At 38.6% G+C, this 18,419-nt stretch overlaps 4 protein-coding genes across 5 annotated transcripts; 2 read left to right on the top strand and 2 right to left on the bottom strand.

Annotated features, from left to right (window-relative positions):
- The first annotated feature begins 620 nt into the window (after nucleotides 1-620).
- Nucleotides 621-5,352, top strand: LOC140801222 (probable galacturonosyltransferase 4). 2 transcript variants are annotated; one of them, XM_073156344.1, is made up of 9 exons: nucleotides 621-1,123; nucleotides 1,229-1,263; nucleotides 1,389-1,412; nucleotides 1,532-1,643; nucleotides 1,809-2,173; nucleotides 2,988-3,262; nucleotides 3,457-3,814; nucleotides 4,017-4,592; nucleotides 4,728-5,352. In XM_073156344.1, exons 1-9 carry the CDS (start codon nucleotides 1,015-1,017, stop codon nucleotides 5,001-5,003), a joined length of 2,130 nt encoding a protein of 709 aa, XP_073012445.1. In that variant the 5' UTR covers nucleotides 621-1,014; the 3' UTR covers nucleotides 5,004-5,352. The 2 variants fall into 2 exon arrangements, with proteins under 2 accessions (XP_073012445.1, XP_073012367.1); XM_073156266.1 differs by having other exon boundaries at nucleotides 760-1,123; nucleotides 1,389-1,430.
- Nucleotides 5,353-5,557: 205 nt separating this feature from the next.
- LOC140799440 (oleosin S1-2) lies at nucleotides 5,558-6,019 on the bottom strand. The gene has a single exon (XM_073153816.1). It carries the CDS (start codon nucleotides 6,017-6,019, stop codon nucleotides 5,558-5,560), a length of 462 nt encoding a protein of 153 aa, XP_073009917.1.
- Nucleotides 6,020-6,695: 676 nt separating this feature from the next.
- On the top strand, nucleotides 6,696-11,667 carry LOC140802166 (small nuclear ribonucleoprotein SmD1b-like). The gene is made up of 4 exons (XM_073157630.1): nucleotides 6,696-6,864; nucleotides 6,940-7,016; nucleotides 10,959-11,150; nucleotides 11,246-11,667. The coding sequence occupies exons 1-4, from the start codon at nucleotides 6,851-6,853 to the stop codon at nucleotides 11,305-11,307; spliced, it is 345 nt and encodes a 114-aa protein (XP_073013731.1). The 5' UTR covers nucleotides 6,696-6,850; the 3' UTR covers nucleotides 11,308-11,667.
- Nucleotides 11,668-12,082: 415 nt separating this feature from the next.
- LOC140801502 (heme A synthase COX15) lies at nucleotides 12,083-17,494 on the bottom strand. Its single transcript, XM_073156697.1, has 8 exons — nucleotides 17,138-17,494; nucleotides 16,064-16,377; nucleotides 15,089-15,314; nucleotides 14,748-14,993; nucleotides 14,551-14,661; nucleotides 13,114-13,245; nucleotides 12,426-12,612; nucleotides 12,083-12,317 (listed from the first exon to the last, which is right to left on the bottom strand). The coding sequence occupies exons 1-7, from the start codon at nucleotides 17,330-17,332 to the stop codon at nucleotides 12,439-12,441; spliced, it is 1,398 nt and encodes a 465-aa protein (XP_073012798.1). The 5' UTR covers nucleotides 17,333-17,494; the 3' UTR covers nucleotides 12,083-12,317; nucleotides 12,426-12,438.
- Between the last annotated feature and the right edge of the window lie 925 nt (nucleotides 17,495-18,419).

Here is an 18,419-nt window from a genome sequence, read left to right as displayed (position 1 = left end):
AAAAAAAGTTTGGCCCATCTAACCCAAGCTACAAGTTCAAAATTTAAAAGGGCCTAATTCTGGCCCATAAAATGCTAATAGGCCATCCCAAATGCCTTCTCTTCTCAGCCCACAAGAGAAATAGAACGAAGTTTTATTTATTTTAGACAAAATTAATTAAAGATGGGACTTTACCAACTATATCTGAGTCACGTCAACTTTTCTTCACAAATATATTTGCTGCCAAATAAATGGCAAAACCCCGAGGTCTAAATTATAAAAATATCACTTAAGATGATTAGATGAAGTCATCCTTTTGACATTTTAGCGAAATCGGGGGGTCAAACTATAAATAAACATCCAACTGCCCCCAACGGTGGGACCCGGCAGCCTGAGGTTTGCTATTCTCGCCGCACGTTCCGCCGACAATTTACATGTTCGCGAATCTAAAGGCATTGCTTCCTGTCAACCAGTGGCAATTGACATTTTTGCCCTGAAATTATATGTTACTCCTCAAGCTTGTGAAGTTGGAAGTGTGGAAAATTTGCTCTTTCTTGCCTACTCATTGCTAGCTGTTAGTATTAATGAGTAGCAATCACACTTCACAGTTCACACACCGAGTAGGGCCGGTTACAAAGCCCACGTAATTTTACTCCCGCAGAGATGCAATTACGTTAAAATGCCCAAACTACCCCCCAGTGATGAACACCGTAAGAGGAATGCCCGATCTAAATCCAACGTCGAAGACCACGTGTCGTCAAGTGCTCCTTCTACCGTGTTATCTCTTCGGTGATCGAAGTCAGATCTTAATGTTAGAAAAGCGCAGACATTTCCCCTAATACGGCGATCTAATTGGCTTGAAAGATAGATTGAAGTAGAGGGAGAGGGGGCGCGGAAGGCAGTCGCCATCTAATCGAAAGTGGAGATCCACTCCATTGGATCACGAAAAGGCGCTTTCTTCGGCGGATTTGCAGGAGAGAAGAGGTTTTCCGGTGGCCGTAGGCGGTCGGGATGAGCGGCTTTCGGTGAGGAGACATGGCAAGGTGGAGGAAGAGGAGGACGGTTTTGTTCTTGCTTCTGGTCTCGGTTCTTGCGCCAATCGTTCTTTACACCGATAGGCTTGCCAATTTCTCGACTTCTATATGTAAGTATTGATTTCAGAAAGAACGATTTTTTTAATCTCTACCTTCCTTGTTCGATCGCCCAAATGTTTCAAGTCTCGGCTTAGTTTCTTCTATTCTTTTGGCAGTAAATAGCGACTTCATTGATGACGGTTCAAATCTGGTATGACCTACTTCTCCGCTCTTGGCTTAATTGTTTTTTTTTCTCATTCCTTCTTTTGAAATCTTAGAGAAAGAAGAAAAATACACTTTATTAACCTTTTTTTCATTTTCCCGTTTTACTTCCAGAGTTTTACAAACGAGGTTGGCAAGGTAAACGCTCTTCACCAGGTGATTCGTACTTTTATGTTTTAAAATTCTGAATCACTAATTTGGGTTTGGGGAGATGTGTTGATTTGGTTACTTATTTTGGGTGGCCAAATCTGGATTAGGAATCCTCTGATGCTGTGAAAGAGCCCATCTGGATAGTTCACCCTGATTCCATTAGCATTTCTGATCAGATCTCAGATCACTCGGCTGGAACGGCAGCATTGCAAGCTGAAGGTGAGGTTCATCGTTGTCTAATTGGCACAAAATTAGAGTTTCCTCATATTATTTTTTATCTTGGCTTGTAGAACTATGCAATAAACTTCATGTCATAGTACTTGTTTCGGTGCACAATGGACATAAGGTCAATAACCTTGTTTTTCATGGTACTTTTCCGTATAGAATTGCCACTTGAGAGTTCTGGTGAGCACAAGAGCCGGGTGCTATCGGCAGCCTACAACGGCACTCAATCGGAAAGTGACCATGTCGTAGAACAAGTGGTTGGTCAGGCTGGTGACAAGCAGGTGTTGGAGAAGCCTAAAGATGGAGAAGAGAACAAGGAGACGGCATCGCAGAAAATCGGAGATGAAGAACCCACAAACAGTGTATTAAGCATGACCAATGATGAGGTTCAATCAGAAAACAAGGGTATGATTGAGCAAGTGGTCAGCCAGGGCACTAATGGAATGGAGAAAGCTGACATTGGTGAAAAGAACAAGGACGCGGTGTTGCAGAAGATTGAAGATCCGACTGTTTCATTGAAACAGGTAATGTGACCAACCAAATTTAGAATAATACAATATAAAGTGCTGTCTACCTAGTTATGGAAGGTTCAAACTTTTATTGTTTCATAGAATTTGCTGTTAAATATCATGTGCTGATTAGTTTCAATTTGATATTCTGTTTCCTTGCTCTTACACAATTCTATTGCGGAACTTTTATGTGCACATATCTTCAGTTTTAAGATCAAAGCCATATTGATACTCCTAGATGCCTTCTGAACTAGTTTCTTCTCCCAGATCTTAAAACATTTTTTCAGTCAAACTACTATTAATTCCTCAGTGATTGCTTCATAGTTATAGTGACTATAAGATTCTAAGAATCATAGGATTTTGGAGTTCTAGGCACTACTTAAAGACTAAGGAAATTGGTAGTCGAAACCACTAGGACTAACCAGCCTTTTCATCTTTTTTGACAAGGATCAATTTAACTAACTATTTCCTCTATTTCATCAATGGTAATGTAATAAAAAAGAATTGCACTTTTGGTGTCGTCACAGAGACCATTAGAAAGCCTGGTGAATGATCCTCATTAATCCTATGACACATCATAGACCTCGACTGCCATGACTCTGTCTCTAATTATTCTCCTCCTACATTCCTTCTCTTCATTGTGCTCACTTGAGATGGTGATGGTTCAACTATTCCAGAGAGCATGAACTTCAGGAGAAATTGGTAATTCTGTATGCATAGCTTATGCGACCAACCACTTAGATACTTCATTTTTTTATACCTCGTTGGAAGTATCTAAGGGTTATATCATGATTATCTACTTCTTTATTACTTTTTCTTTCTATTCCAGGAAATTAATAATGAAAAATCGCCTGAACCAATGTCTAATAGAGTTCGTATTAGAAGGCGCAAGAAGAAACCCGCAAATAAACTTAATATTGGTAGTACAACTTCACCTGATGCCATGGTGCGCCACCTGAAGAACCAGTTGCTTAGAGCAAACGTTTATCTTGGTCTTGGATCCACTAGAAGAAATCCCAACTTTATAAGGGATCTCCATGCACGGATAAGGGATGTTCAACGTGCACTTGGTGATTCGACAGAGGACTCGGCATTACCAAAGAAGTAAGTATTCTCAATGCATTTATTTGTTTTTGGACTTTTGCCCATGTAATTTTTCTGAATTATTTTGGAAAGAAGATAAAGTAATGATTGGAAAAAGATTTATGGATTGATTGTTAAATCGATATTAATTCTTTTTGGTAATCTTGTTGGCTTTTCCTAATACCCAGCTGTTTCTTTTATGTGGTCTAAACCAGTGCCTATGCTAAACTTAAGGCAATGGAGCAGACATTGTCTCTGGGCAAGAAGATTGAAGAGAACTGCTCTGTGGACATGGAGAAACTTCATGCAACTCTAGCAACCACAGAGGAACAACTTGATCTTAATAAGAAACAGACTCTTTATTTGATGCAATTAGCAGCAAAAGCTCTGCCCAAAGGCCTCCACTGCCTTCCTCTGCGTCTTACCACTGAATACTATACTTCAGACTCCAGTAAACAGCAGTTTCCACATCAAGAAAAGTTGGAAGACCCTAAACTCTATCATTATGCGTTGTTCTCAGATAATATATTGGCAGCAGCAGTGGTCGTCAACTCCACTGTCTTTCATGCTAAGGTGAGCCGTTTGAATGCAATTGCTACAGCAAGAACTGAGTCCAATACTGGATTGCTCGGACTTGGTCTGCTATAAAACTGACCTTTTCCAACTTTAGTTCAAGCTCTAAAGACGTGCTAACACCTTGCCCTTGCCAAGTTTTATATTTTCAGCAATTTTTATTAACATAGTGACATCTATTGTTCTTTTCTTTCCCTTGCAGAATCCTGAGAACCACGTCTTCCACATTGTAACTGATAGACTTAATTATGCAGCAATGAGGATGTGGTTTTTAGCTAGTCCACCGGGCAAAGCAGCTATCCAGGTTCAGAATATTGAAGGGTTCGCATGGCTAAACTCAAGCTACAGTCCAGTTCTGAAGCAGCTTGAATCTCAATCGATGATCGATTACTATTTTAGGGCTCATCAGGCTAAACCTGACGAAAATTCGAAGTTCCGAAACCCGAAATATTTATCCATTCTAAATCATCTCCGGTTTTATCTACCTGAGATCTTCCCAAAGCTTAACAAGGTGCTCTTTTTAGATGATGATATTGTAGTTCAACGGGACCTTACTGCTCTTTGGTCGATTGATTTCAAAGGGAAGGTTAACGGTGCCGTGGAGACTTGCCGCCAGAGCTTCCACAGATTTGATAGGTATCTCAACTTCTCAAATCCTCTCATTTCCAAGAATTTTGACCCTAATGCTTGCGGCTGGGCGTACGGGATGAATATATTTGATCTGGTTGAGTGGAAAAAGCAGAAACTGACAGATGCCTATCACTCCTGGCAGCAGCTGGTAATGTTTTGAACATTTATCCTTTTTGAGCCCATTTCTTAATTTCCTACATGGATGCATTAGAATCTACTTTCAAGTTAACGCTTAGCCTCACATTGTTTCTTGAGCCTTAACTTTGATATATATTGGCTGCAGAACGAAGGGAGGCTCTTATGGAAATTAGGAACTCTCCCTGCTGGACTAGTGACATTTTGGAATCGCACTTTGCCTCTTGATCGATCATGGCATGTGTTGGGTTTAGGATACGACCCGAACGTTAGCCAGAAGAGTATCGAGCGGGCTGCTGTCATTCACTACAATGGAAATCTGAAGCCTTGGTTGGAGATTGGATTGCCAAAGTACCGCAATTACTGGTCGAAATTCGTGGATTTTGATCAAGTTTTTCTCCGGGAATGCAACATAAATCCTTGAGATAGTTGATGGTGTCTTGCATCGTCTTCCTTCTTCCTGCACTTCTGTGAATATCTTTTGATACTTCTATTCTCTTTGTCAGATCTTATTCTTTTTCTTCTCTTTCATTGAGTGACATATCTAGGTTGATTCTTTATGCTCCAGAAATGTAAATCGTTCAGAGTTTCTATTCTTTCTACCTTTCCTTTTTTTTTTTCCTTTTCCCTCATTTGCAAATGCGCAGGCAACTTGCTGTTAAAAGTCAAGGCCTGCAGAGTTTATAGATCTGTTTCTTTAAATCTCTCTATTTGTTTTTGTTTCGCTGCATGTAGTACGTGTTACCACTCTAATTCATATTTTATTTTATTTACATCATTTAGGATTTGGACTTTTTTTATTTATTTGAGTTCATCTCCTTCAGTTTTCCACCATATATTAATTATCTCTCTTTAATGATAAAGATTAAGGAGTCGCTAGATATATATAGACGCTATTGCCGTTAGAACTCAGATATATACCTCACTGCTGCATATAACAAACACATAAACTCTGTTGTTTTCTTTTGGCTTAAGCTATCAACTCTCTCCATTTACTCTATCCTCCGGTACTATCTCCTCCCCTTTCTCCTTCAAATATCCACCGAACTGCTTCGCCTCCTCCGCCGTCCTCTCGCCGGACCCCGTCAACATCTCCGCAATTCTTTCAACCACAGCCGGCCCACGACCGCCGCCAACATAGCTACAAGCCCATGTAAGAGCCAAAAGACCTCCGAAAGCCATCGCAGCGGCGAAGGCAAAGCCCGCCATTGCGGCGACGATGACGAAGGCGGAGGGGAGAAGGACTGGGCTAAAGAGGAGCAGAAGAGGAGAGGTTACTACAAGGAGGGTGGTGGATGCTAAGAGAGTGAAGCCCATCATGCCAAGTAATGGGCCTCCAATAAGTAGGCTTGCAAGCGTGGCATAGAGGACTGTGGTGGTGGCGGTGCTGCTGCTGCTAAGGTGCTGTTCTGACCTCTCTTGTGTTTGCTGCTCGTCCATATTTCTCTTGCTTGGAGTGAAGACTTATTGCTAGATATGACGGAATTGTATGTATAAAAACGAGTAGGAGAGGGTGGTGGTAAGGTGTTTGTGCACACGTGCCACGAGAGCATGAAGCGTGGCACGTGTGATGGCAGGTGTCTTCCAGTGGTGGGCACTCCTTATTGCATGAGATTAAGTGAAAGGATAAGGCTTATGTTTGTGCAGTTTTTTTAACCACACTAGCCTCCGGTGTTTTTGTCTGGTCCTAAAATACTGATATGTTCATCATTATATATATATATGAATCTTTTTAACTTAGTCTTTTGACAATTTAGGGAAAAAATTATCTGGCGATAAAAATACTGATCGGTTCAGCGTTTTTATTAGGGCTACAATAAATTATATCATATTTAGTAAATAAATTTGAGGATAGTCTATTTCAGTAAACAATTTAAAAAATTGAGCTATTTTTGGTCAAAAACTATGTTTGTGTCTCATTTTATAGCAGGTAGGTATGAGCCCATTTGAGCCCTCCTGTGATTTTATTAGCCCACGAAGATAAAATGGGGTTTAGAATTAAATCTAAAAATCCCACCACCTTATGATAAAATAAACTATGCAATTAACCAATAGTAGTTCATTAAAAAAAAAAAACTGGTCTTATAACAGGATCGCAGGGATGGAAATTTATGTCGCAGGAGTCCGAGAGGATCGGACGGTGGAGATTCGTCATAGAGTGGTCAGTCGTGGTCCTATAAAAATGAGGGTTTTGGCTTCCGCTTCCTAAAACTTGGCTTCTTAACCTTTCGAGCCCTAGCTTTCCTCCTCTCGCCCACTCCAGTCTCCAAGATGAAGCTCGTCAGGTTCTCTCTTCTCTTCTCTCTCTTTCTGTCTCTTCTTGATCTCGGATTGGTGTAATTGTTGGAAAAAAATTGCAGGTTCTTGATGAAGCTGAACAATGAAACCGTGACGATCGAGCTCAAGAACGGAACCATTGTTCATGGAACCATCATAGGTATCTCCCTCTCGCGTGTTTTCGAGTTGTTCTTGGGCTGTGTAATTAGGGTTAAAGTTTCTCGTATGGGTTTGGTATTTCTTGATTTTTTAGGGTTTCCTTTCCATGGATTATAGGGTATATAGGTGATGCTATTACCTTAGGTTTTGTGGATAACATTGGTAATGTGGGATGTAGAAGAAAATTTGTTTGACGATAGAACCCAGCAGCGTGAATTTTCTTCTTTTTTTTTTTGTTGATTTAAAGGTTGTGCAGGTGTTCTATTGATATGACCACCTGGAAACTTTAAGTTGTTTTATTATTCCCAAATCTCTCTTTATGGTTGTAAATTTTAGTGCCTCCGTATATTGATATATGTAGGAAGAATCTATTGTGGGAGTTCGGCGAGATTACACAATCATTTTTTTATAGTTGCATGCGGCAGATTTTGGCTTTAGATGTTATTTACAGTACAATAATCCTTTGTCTAAACCATCTAGGCAATTAGTTTTGTCAATCTACGTCAGTTTTTGTGGGTCATTGCCTCAAGTTGGGGTTTAATAAATAATTATTGAATAGTTATTCATTTTTAGCTTGTTGGTTGCTGCTGATATTTTTACCAAAGAGATTTTGTATTATGAGGTCATTTTCTATACTTTGTAAAATATTATTACTGAAAACTTACAGTCCTTAGGTTTCCCTAGGATAAAGCTTACTGAACTCGGATTTGTAATTGCTTCATTTGCAGATAAGTGATGCTAAATCTTGAAATCTAGCATTTGAACAGCAAAAGGAAGGCTGATAAATGGCTAAATGTTGGTTAATAGCATAAAGATCATGTCGGTATGTTTATCTTTAGAATTGGGCTGTTTATGATAAGTTGTCTCCTAATAGATCAATATTTTGGTTCATTGGATATGGATTCAAGGTACAGATTAGGTTTCACTGTTCTGCTGAATGTAGGAATAGGGAACCTAGGTTTATCTTTAGAATTCGGTAGTTTATGATGTCTGCTCTAATAGATCAAGATTCTGGTTCATTGACATGGATTCAAGGTATGAACTAGGTTTCACTGTTCTGCAGTAGAACGTAGGAATGGGGGACCTTTTTGGGCTGTTTTCGGTATAAAATATGGTGCTCCAGTAGGTCTGATCTGCTGCTTTATGTCAAACCAAGTTAATTATTTCGTCTTACGATGATCTTAGCACCCTTATACCTAAGAGATTTTGCTAATGCTGAAAGGTTGAAAAGTAGAAAGTATAAACATGAAAGGAAGCTGAATGCTACCATGTGAACATGCTAGCAGCACTCCTATGCCCGACTTGATTTCCAATACAGAGGTCCAATTCAGCATGATTTTATGGTTTGCCTCTGCTAAGTTGGTGTTCTTCCTAACCTCTCTAAGATGCATGAGCTGAAAGCCTGAAAATTATTGGAAAGATCCATCTTGGAGAAAAGAATTCACTTTTTGACCAATATAAATCTATTGCTTGTTATTATTCGCTTGGAGGTGTAGATGAGCATTCTTATGTAGCTTAGGAGGTAATATTGGACAATTTGGATTTATTAAATTACGGAAGAAGCTGATTTGTTCTGACGTGCATACAAAGTCTCAATTGGAGTTGATTTCTACTGCAAACAGAGTTCATTGCATATAATGCTTACTACTCTCTTTGCATCTTCTGATGGTCATCTTCTTTACTGTCATGTTGATGTGTATTGTGTAATATTCTTTTCTATTCCTCTTCACCAACTTGTGATCTGTCTACTGGTCAAAGTGGTCAATCGCTGAAGATTATTACAAATGGTCTAAAATTGAGATCAGATATGGACACCCCTTGCATATTATGCAAAATTAATAGATGGACCTACGGCTGATCAAGCTAAATGACAAAAAACATTGAAAGTTGTTGAGGGCTAATAAAATAATATGGAGCTACAGAAATTTGAGATCCCTTTTGTAGAATGCGTCTTTTATCTATTTTCTTTCACTTTTGTATGTTTGGACTACCTTGACTCCCAAATATCCGCACAGACACCTGCCTAACATTTAGGCTCTTTGTGGTTTGAATGTTCATGGATTTTATGTGCATTCTTGCACCTTTTTCATGTTTTATTATTTCAGAAGAGAGAGACTTCATAGTTGTTTTCTGATTGCATGCTGGGCTTCTAGATTCTTGATTGGATAATGAGAGGGCCTTGCAATGTGTAGGGGGAAAAATATGAAAGTTTATTAAGGGTTATGTACTTTGTGAACTTTTCATAGAAGAAATGCTAATGAGACACCTGAGCATTTGTTTCGAGTGTATAGTTTTGGATTGCTCTTACAAGAGACTATCTATTTGAAGTAATTTGTTTAGATTCTTTTGAAATGTGAGTATTAGACCTTTATTAGTAGATTTATCATCATGGGAGATGCGATTAGTTTTCTGTAATGTGAAGAAAAAGAATCTTCATCCAAAATTCTAAATTTGAGGATAGTAAAAAAGCTATTGTTTGTACTTTGTAGATCTTTCATGTGATAATTCATATTGAATTTGGTATTCTTTATTTTTTTTTTCCGAATGCAGCATTGTTATTCTTCCTTTCCTTATGTGTCATGGTTTTGATCCTTTTATTTGTACATGTTTGATGAATTTTGGATATTACTGTACTAGGATGCAGAGTTATGCAGAGACTCTGTTATTATCGTGATGCTTTATGTGTTTAAACAATGTCTATGAGAGACATGATATTAGGAATGCAAGTAGACTTTAACTATGGTTTTCTGAAACCAAATAGTCAAAAGAGCTGAAGCATACAAAAATCCTAGAGGATCAACCATTTGCTTCATGAAAGGAACAATGAATAATTAGAAACGTAATTACATCATGTTCAGGCACCACTGAGTTCCTATATATCTTACATCATCTTTTGTTGAGGCTATATTCTTGGTTTGCTGTGTGGTAGAGTCAACCTTGCTATATATGCACTTTTGTCACATGATTAGAATTATATCTCACGGGCATTGCTGATTTGGAACCATTATTTATGTTGCTTAGTATCTTGCGAGAAAATAGACTAAGTCATAAGAGCATGGTGCCACACAATCTAGATACATGCCCATTTCCTGCCACAGATTATAGAAGCAGTCAAGTACATTGGCATTTTGCAGCTCATTTATCTATAAAACGAATTATGAAAATTTGCATTGCTATGACTCTGACACCTTAAGTCCTTTAAAGTTCAATGAAGATAGGTAAGTATTACCTCTCAATGGTTTCATCCTGCTAGTCACTATTTTACTGATTATTGTCTTTTAAGATTGACAATTTGGCTGATTATTTGGAGTTTAACAATTCTTTCAAGTCTTTACTTTAATACAGGATAATGAATTCTAATTCGTGAGATATTACTGAAATAGTTGCGGATACTTTGTGGTCTCGGAGAAATAAGTAAACCATAACTGGCAAAGGGTCTTTTTCAGTGTCTCAAGAGAATGTGAAATTTGTTTTATCTTCTTCAAAGTATAGGATTGGGAGTAGCCCAAATGTAATTATAAGCCACCGAAACATGACCCAATTAACCGAGTTTCTCAAGAACTACACATAGTTTGAGACATCTGAATCTTGAGAAATTCAAACAAACATGCCATTATTTTGACGAAACATTTGTGCAACATATTTTATTAAGGGATTATTGATTCATGGATAGCTTCAACAGGTAAGATTACTTTGGTTACCATATAAACTCAAGTTGTAGAATAAACCTTTGAAATGCTCAAGCAACAATTTCAGTTTACATGAATGGTTTACATAAATAAGGTTGCACGTATAAATGGTTTATATATAAACGAAGCTTACCTAGTCTAGAAAAGGATATATTTGTGCCTGGAGTGCTTGAAGCTTTGCCATATATTAACCACTTTTGTGTGGACTATCAGAATTAAAAGCTTGCAAGCTAATATATCTTTTCTTATTGCAGGTGTGGATATTAGTATGAATACCCATCTGAAAATGGTGAAGCTTACACTGAAGGGGAAAAATCCAGTTACACTTGATCATCTTAGTGTAAGAGGTAACAATATCCGGTATTATATCCTTCCTGACAGCTTAAACCTTGAGACTTTACTGGTTGAGGAGACACCTAGGGTCAAGCCCAAAAAGCCAACTGCAGGTTTGTGTTTGTTCTTAAACAACTTTTTGTCCTCCATTTGTACTAAATTTATCATCCTTTAGATGAGATTCTGACTGGTAATTTTTAAAAAACAGGGAGACCTCTGGGACGGGGTCGTGGTCGTGGACGAGGTAGGGGTCGTGGACGTGGTCGTTAGGAGTGGTCCCTGCTTGTTAATTTTTGAAACTTACTTTGCAAAATAGCCTGCTTGAGTCGCAGATCTAGTCGAGTCTTCTTCTAGGCATCATCTGAGCAGAGACTGTTTTGTAAATGAGTTGCTTCGAAGTACCTGTTTTGTGGATCATAGATATAGTACTTTCAACTCTCCAGTAGAAATAGTGCTGTTTTATGAATTTATGGAATATCGCGAGTAGTTTAGTTTCAGAGTGCAGCTAGTGACAGATTGGTACGAAGTATGCACTTTTCTTTCTGTATCTGCTATTTTGTAGGATATCTTTAGTGGGAACCGTTTGATGTGCGTTTAATTGCAATGTGCTAAAATATGCTTTATTGTTCATGTTGCGCTGATTCTTGGTGTGCTTTCTTGCTAGCCAGTTGCACGTTTGTATTATATTTATAGACAGTAGTTGTTGTGTTAAATTATCTGGTACATGTGATTCCAGTGAAGCTAAACATCTGCAATGAATTTTGGATCATGAAAGAGTTAAGGCCTCCAAGAAGATATGACTGACGTTTATATATGAAGATAATCAATATGCCCTTTTATAAAAGTTATATTATTTACCAGTGAAAGACTCAACAAATGTTGCATGAAGCAGAACCAGAAAGATGTATTAGAACCTCCCAAATGCCTAACAAAATAATCAGAGGAAATATAATTTTCCTTCAAAATGAAGACCTAAATGGATTGTCTATCACTGAATTCATCCCTAAATAGCAGCAAGAAAAATTAACTCAGCCTATCAGTCATGTTACTGTATATGAAGTGCAATAAATCTCTTATTTGTCAATTGGTCATTAGACTGTTACTCTAAAACAATTGGAACCTTGCTTGAGGCCCAACCAACAAAATTAATCAGGGCTTCAACGGCACAACAATTGTAGGAATAATTAAGTATCCCAACGGGCGGCACCCCTGATCTTCAGAAATGGATGTGCAAATGGATGTTTGCACGCATCAAAACCATAGTACCTTCCCAAACTAGCCTGCAGCCAAATATTGGACTCTTATGCTTAAGAAACAAGTATGTAAAATAAATTTTACTGATAGACAGATATCCATTGCCAGGTAGCAACATGGACGCGCGGTATTACCTCAGATGCAAGTTTAGCACTTGGACTTCGGCAATGAGGCAAGAGACTTAAGAAGGCCTGGTGATGGCTTTCTAACAGTATGAGTAAGAATGATCATGAGGCTCAATAGAGTCAATGCTCCAGCTTGGTGAGCCGAGGCTAAAGAGACTGGGACATATGTCAAAAGCGTAGATATCCCCAAGGTTACCTGGAAACATTAGATCATAACAAACGATTCATTTTTAAAAAAGCCTCCTGCAAAAGCGATAAGCAAACTTATTTCCATTATTCTCATTGTATATTATAGAAATATTATTATTTAGTCTAATGTTGAAGCCTGTTACTAGACTCTAACATCATGTAAAGTATACTTCCTGCCAATGAAGTCATATTTGGAGCACTACGTTTATCTAACCTGGAAACCTATGAATTTTGTTTCAACTACTTTTTGGGTTCACCTGCGCCTAGAGATGAACATGATTCCTATATAAGATCTAGTCATCTCTCCTTTGTCTGGACTTCTTAAAGAAGAATGTTTGAGACATCATATGGTTATATAAATTACTTGCAAGTAATGACTCTCTTTTTAACATGCAAGAGGTGAAATACATTCAAATTACAAACTAGATACGGCCCTGGCAGGGTATACAATTGACAAAGTTTATCCAAACTAATCAAATTATGGTAATACCAATGCAATGATAGGTACCTGAAGTGCTGTCATCCCAAATGTACTTCCAATCAAAGATTGAACTGCAGGATGCATGTCCATTTTCCTCGCAGCTGACCATAAACCAGCAACTGACAGCAAAGTGGCCGTTGCAAGAATACGATGATTGAGCTGCAAAACATAGACCACAGCTGTTAGTTTATTATCTGAATCTTACAATACAAAAAATTCTAGGGCAGAGGCTAAGAATGCAGTTCAACTAATTTCATAGCATGAAACTAAGTGAATGTAATATATAATACATTTCAACAGTCACTCTATGTCCCTATGCAGCACAGAGAAATGCGACATGCTTGGCATTACTATATTTCTGTTATTCCATCTTTGTTCTAATAAATAGGATTAATTATAGGAAACATGTTTTGCACATCATTTTTACTTGGATTTGCAACTTGGTGCAACTTTTTACCGAGTAGGAAAGTTTTGAAAGAAGAACTTCACTTTGTTAATGTTGTAATAGAACATCTTTCTTGGTTGCTAGCCTGCTAGGGCATAAATCTTCCTGTCATATCCTCCCCATACTCTGCCTGTTAAATAATAGTACTATCTTCATTTTTCGTTTCTTAAATTTGCAAATGAAGTTGATGTTAAACATGTTTTCAAAACAAAATCATATTAATCAGATATGTAGCAATGCCAAACATAGTTACATAACTGAGAAATGATTGCTGAGCTTTTTCTGGACATCTCAGAGAGATAACTTCAGTGAACATTATCTCTTCAACAGAAAAACAATATGCAATACCTAGCAATTAATTTGACCAGTCCCTGTGGTCATCATTTATGCTTTCTCTACAGGAAAAATCAAAGTTGTGAAGGATCCACACATCGTCAAACTTCTAGAGTATAACCAGCTGTCATCTAACATCGACCCTTTTGTGAGTTGGTCCGAAGTTCATGGGTCATTGCAAACCTAAGGGTAGAGGTTATTCCATGAAACCAACTATGTGTTGGTGGTAGATTTATCCAACTATTTGAAAGTTAAGTTCATTCAATGCATAAGTTATCTCCATGATTTCCTCTAAATATTCATAAACTGACCAAAAAAAAACGCTAATTATTGTGATCTAAGAAGTAGTCTAAGGACTCAAAAGTCAAAAAAGCCCATTGTAAGCAGTCCATTACTTGACCAGTCTATATCAGCTATATTTATTTTGTTGGATTACAACAAATACAAGTAGACATCAGTAGGAATCTTGCAGACATGTATATTCAGATATTCACTAAATAATATCACTTTTAGCATTAAGCACTAGCAGACGTAAATTCTAGCACAAGTAATACTTCAAAACCTGAAAAGCTGAAGGCAAACAACTCAAATCAAGAAGAAATCAATTTGCTAAAGTGATAATGAGGTTCCACAGGTTGGCTAAAACAGGATTGACCTATGATGTTCCAATTATTGGAAATAATTACCTGCACTGTAGATGTATTCTCAAAAAAGTTGCGAAGAAGTGGCTGCATGCTAAATATGTCATCAGGAATCCAGGAGTCACCCATCTTGGGGAATGTGTTGTATGCATGACCCTATAGCAATCAGGACTAAACAAGTTAACACATAAAAGTTTCTCTCAGTGGCAATGATCACAGAGTAAAGGAGAATTTTAGCACACCGCATCATTGCCTGCAACAAAAGCTCCAGAAAGAGCAGTGATGCCCACAAGGACACTAACAGGAAGAGCTAACTTTCTCACTTTTGCCGCTCCATGTACCAAGTTCATAGATCCAGTTGGTGGGTCTGGCATGACTACTGAGAGAGCAGTCCACAAAATGCCACAATATATAATAAATGCCGATGTAAGATGAGTTGCTAGACGGTAAGGGCTGACTCTGGGTTGAACATACTCTGATGCTGGTTCCTGTTAACAAAAAAGGAAGAACTAAAGCAATTTCAGATTTCATTGTAATGACAATATTTTTATACTTTTATAAGCAGGATAATAACTTTTTATACCTCCAGACCACTTTTAACCATCCACCAACCAATAAGTCCTTGCCCAGCACCAAGTGCAAAAAGAGCTGATAATCTGAGTCCAAGTTGGCGTGTAATAAACCCCCTTGCAAGAAAATATGCAAATGGGAACGCAAAGAGAACACCTAATCCCCTTCCCCACATCCGGTGTGCATATTCCATCCAATAAATAAATTTAAAATCATCAAGACTCATTTCTTTGTTTACCCTGCACATGGCCATGTCAAACCACATATACAATTAATCAATTCTGTGAATTCAGAGGCAACAATGGTTAGAAGGATATCCTGGGAAAAACTGCAAGAGAACTTCAACTGCTCCATAAGATGATAAGACATACTATATTAAAACCAGCATGCATTAGATCTATAGTATGGCATACTTTACACTAGTTAATCCCACCTCATAATCTATTAAACCATCATTAACAATATATTCAATCGGATCATCAATAATCAGAATCATATCCTGCCAGATAACATGGATGTATGACCCTTAATTGCCTAAAAACTCTGACCGAGATTCTGGCTTGATCATGCCAAGTTTACTAACTCTATATTTTATTTCCAACGAAAAGCGCAAAGAGAAATTCGGAGAAGCTCCATATCTCAGGGAAAAGTCCCTCTTTTGTGCACCTAAACAAAGAGCAGCTTTTATCTTAGCTTCTACCTTTAAGCTTCTCTTTGAGATGGGAAATTTGAACAGACATACATGTCACAGTGCATGCATATGTTAATAAAGACATGAATCGGGAATGATAGAATTTCTTGAAATAGAATAACATTATTTCAGCAAAAGATGGAAAATCCCCGACTGAAGAAAGCAACAGAGAGGTAAAATAGTAGGTGATTGATAAGTGAATGTGATCTCGTGGAATGTATTGGCAATTTCAGAAAGCAAATTATGAATTTGTGAGGTTAGTTACATGGGAAACTGAAAAACAGACTGTACCCTTACCGTTGGAACTCAGGTGACTGCTGATATTTTTCAAACTCAAGCAACCACTGATCCTCAGACAATGGAGGCAGAGATCCGGTGAACTTCCAGTCAGTCATTGACAAACCAGAACGTGTAAGGCGTGTGACACCACCAAGTACCACCAAACTGAAAACCCAAGCAGCACAACCAAAAAGCCATACTCCAACCATTTTTTGTGCCTGGGGTCCTTTTGACACAAGCAATTTCAACCCTGAATTTGCTAAATCAGCACTACTGGAATTCAAGAGTGTTGCAGAACTGGACATCTTCCTCGAAGATTGGACGAATACAGCCTAAAACAGAAGCAAATATGATCTGTCAGGTCTTCCAAAAGGCAATAATAGAGAAGGCCAGACAAGAGAAGATTAATTCATCCATGAACGAAAAACTGAAAAGAAAAAAAATTAACAGCAAATGGAAACTGCAAAAGTGTTTTCAGCTAGTACTATGTGGTTCAAACTTAACTAGACAATGATAACAACAACTAAAAGAATGTCTGCGACAATTCTTTCAGTGATCACGGCACAAGGCATAGTAATGTGATAGGTGGCTCTCTGAAAAATTGAATCATAAAAGAAAGAACATCATACAAATAGAACCTGGGGAAAATGCGGAAATTCCTATTATTTTTTAAATACAAATATTTGTAACTAAACAAACTTTAGACATCAAACCAGTGGTGGATAAAAGATGTTAAACAGGGCATCATAGCATTCGGCTCCCTTGTTGGGCTAAACTCAAAAATAGGAGAGATCTGCGAAAATCCAAGGAACGGACTTTTGTTGTATATTTACTACAACTCCTTTGAATCAAATCGGGGTTTCGAAGAAGCTAGTTAACAATACCAATCGATTTTATCTTCTCCCAGCCTTACCTATCCACTGATATCCATCAGATTCCATCTTTAAACCCTAATGAAACCTGTGATTCTTACAAGCCATATTCCTTCACGTTAGGAACTTTCTCGAAAATAGAAAAAAAAAATTGATCACCGCAAACAAAAGAACTGGCATATCAAGCTAAATCCCATAGAAGCGAAGCAATCAATGGAACCTTGGGTAGCGATCGGAATGCATGGAACGAGGCGTATCTCGAAAGAACGCATCTCTCACAAGGTTCCGAGACGGCGAATCTCGAAGAGGCGAGCAGAGATGACTCATTAGAAACCCTAGAAGAGCCCTTGAGCTGCGCGATTAGGTTTAGGGTTTTGCTCCGCCGCAGAAGAGCTCCCACTCTGCTCCCAAGCATGGCTCCCGAGCGCCCACAGCTTTCGCGTCTGAAGCGGAGAGAAATGTGAGAGAACTCTACGCGACGTCGCACCTTCTAAACAACATATTATTGTATTACTCGCTGCGCGGTGTTGACTAATTAACATTAAAAAAATTAGTCTTTCTTGCTGGGAGGTTGGACTAAAATATCACAATTTACTCCAAGTTTTATTATACGTTAGATTAAAAAAATTGAATAAATACTGAGCTTAATGTCAAGGGAGAAATCAAGCTACAGTAATGATCTATACTTTTTTCCTCAAATATAATATTGATCACCTTCTTTTCAAGCAATAGAATTAGAAAAAAAGTATAAGCATGCTAGCAATAATCAACATATAATTCCTCTTCAAACCCATGGAGAGAGCTTCCTCTGCTGGTTCCTCGTCTCAATCTCCCTGCTCATCTCCATGACATGCTCAATATACTCCTCCACCACCTCAGGCCTATGCCGCGCGTCGAACGTCAACGTATAAAATTTCTTCTCACTAACTACATTGCGCGCCGCCGGCGCCGGCGCCCCTTTCTCCAACGGCCAGCAATAGTACACCCACTAACGCGGCCCTTCTTCCCTTTACCACTACTTGTCGAGGGGAAGTAGACGTCCTCTATCGCCTCCTCGTCGTCCATGGCGAGCACCACGTGTTGGCCGGTGCGCTCGGTGCCGGCTTTATCTCGTGGGATACCATCAGGACTTGATGCGGAGGAGGCGGCGGCGGTAGAGGCCGGCCGGGAGCCGCTGGAGCAGGGCCACCATATTCCATAATAAGATGGTGTTCACGGCCGAGAAGAGACCTTCGTTGCCGGCTTCGGCTTCTCCAAAATTCCGCATTGGTAATGACTAAGAAAGAAGTCATAAGTACGCTAATCGTGATCCTTAGGTGAGTATATATCAAGAGATTGGTGTTATTACTCTTACGAGGAGGAATTGCTCATGTTAGAGTCAATCCTAGTTGAGATTGTGAATTAGCCTGATATAAAATCAAAATTTTTAACTTGAGTGAAGAAGAATCATGATCTTAATATGATCATCACTGGCAGAAGAAGAAAAGCAGGGTGGCCAGGAA

This window comes from Typha latifolia, chromosome 1, assembly GCF_019914945.1.
Source record: "Typha latifolia isolate L0001 chromosome 1, TyphaL0001v2, whole genome shotgun sequence".
NCBI lineage: Eukaryota > Viridiplantae > Streptophyta > Magnoliopsida > Poales > Typhaceae > Typha > Typha latifolia.
The sequence above is the reverse complement of the archived record's forward strand: the minus strand, read 5'-3'. Positions and strand labels throughout refer to the sequence as shown.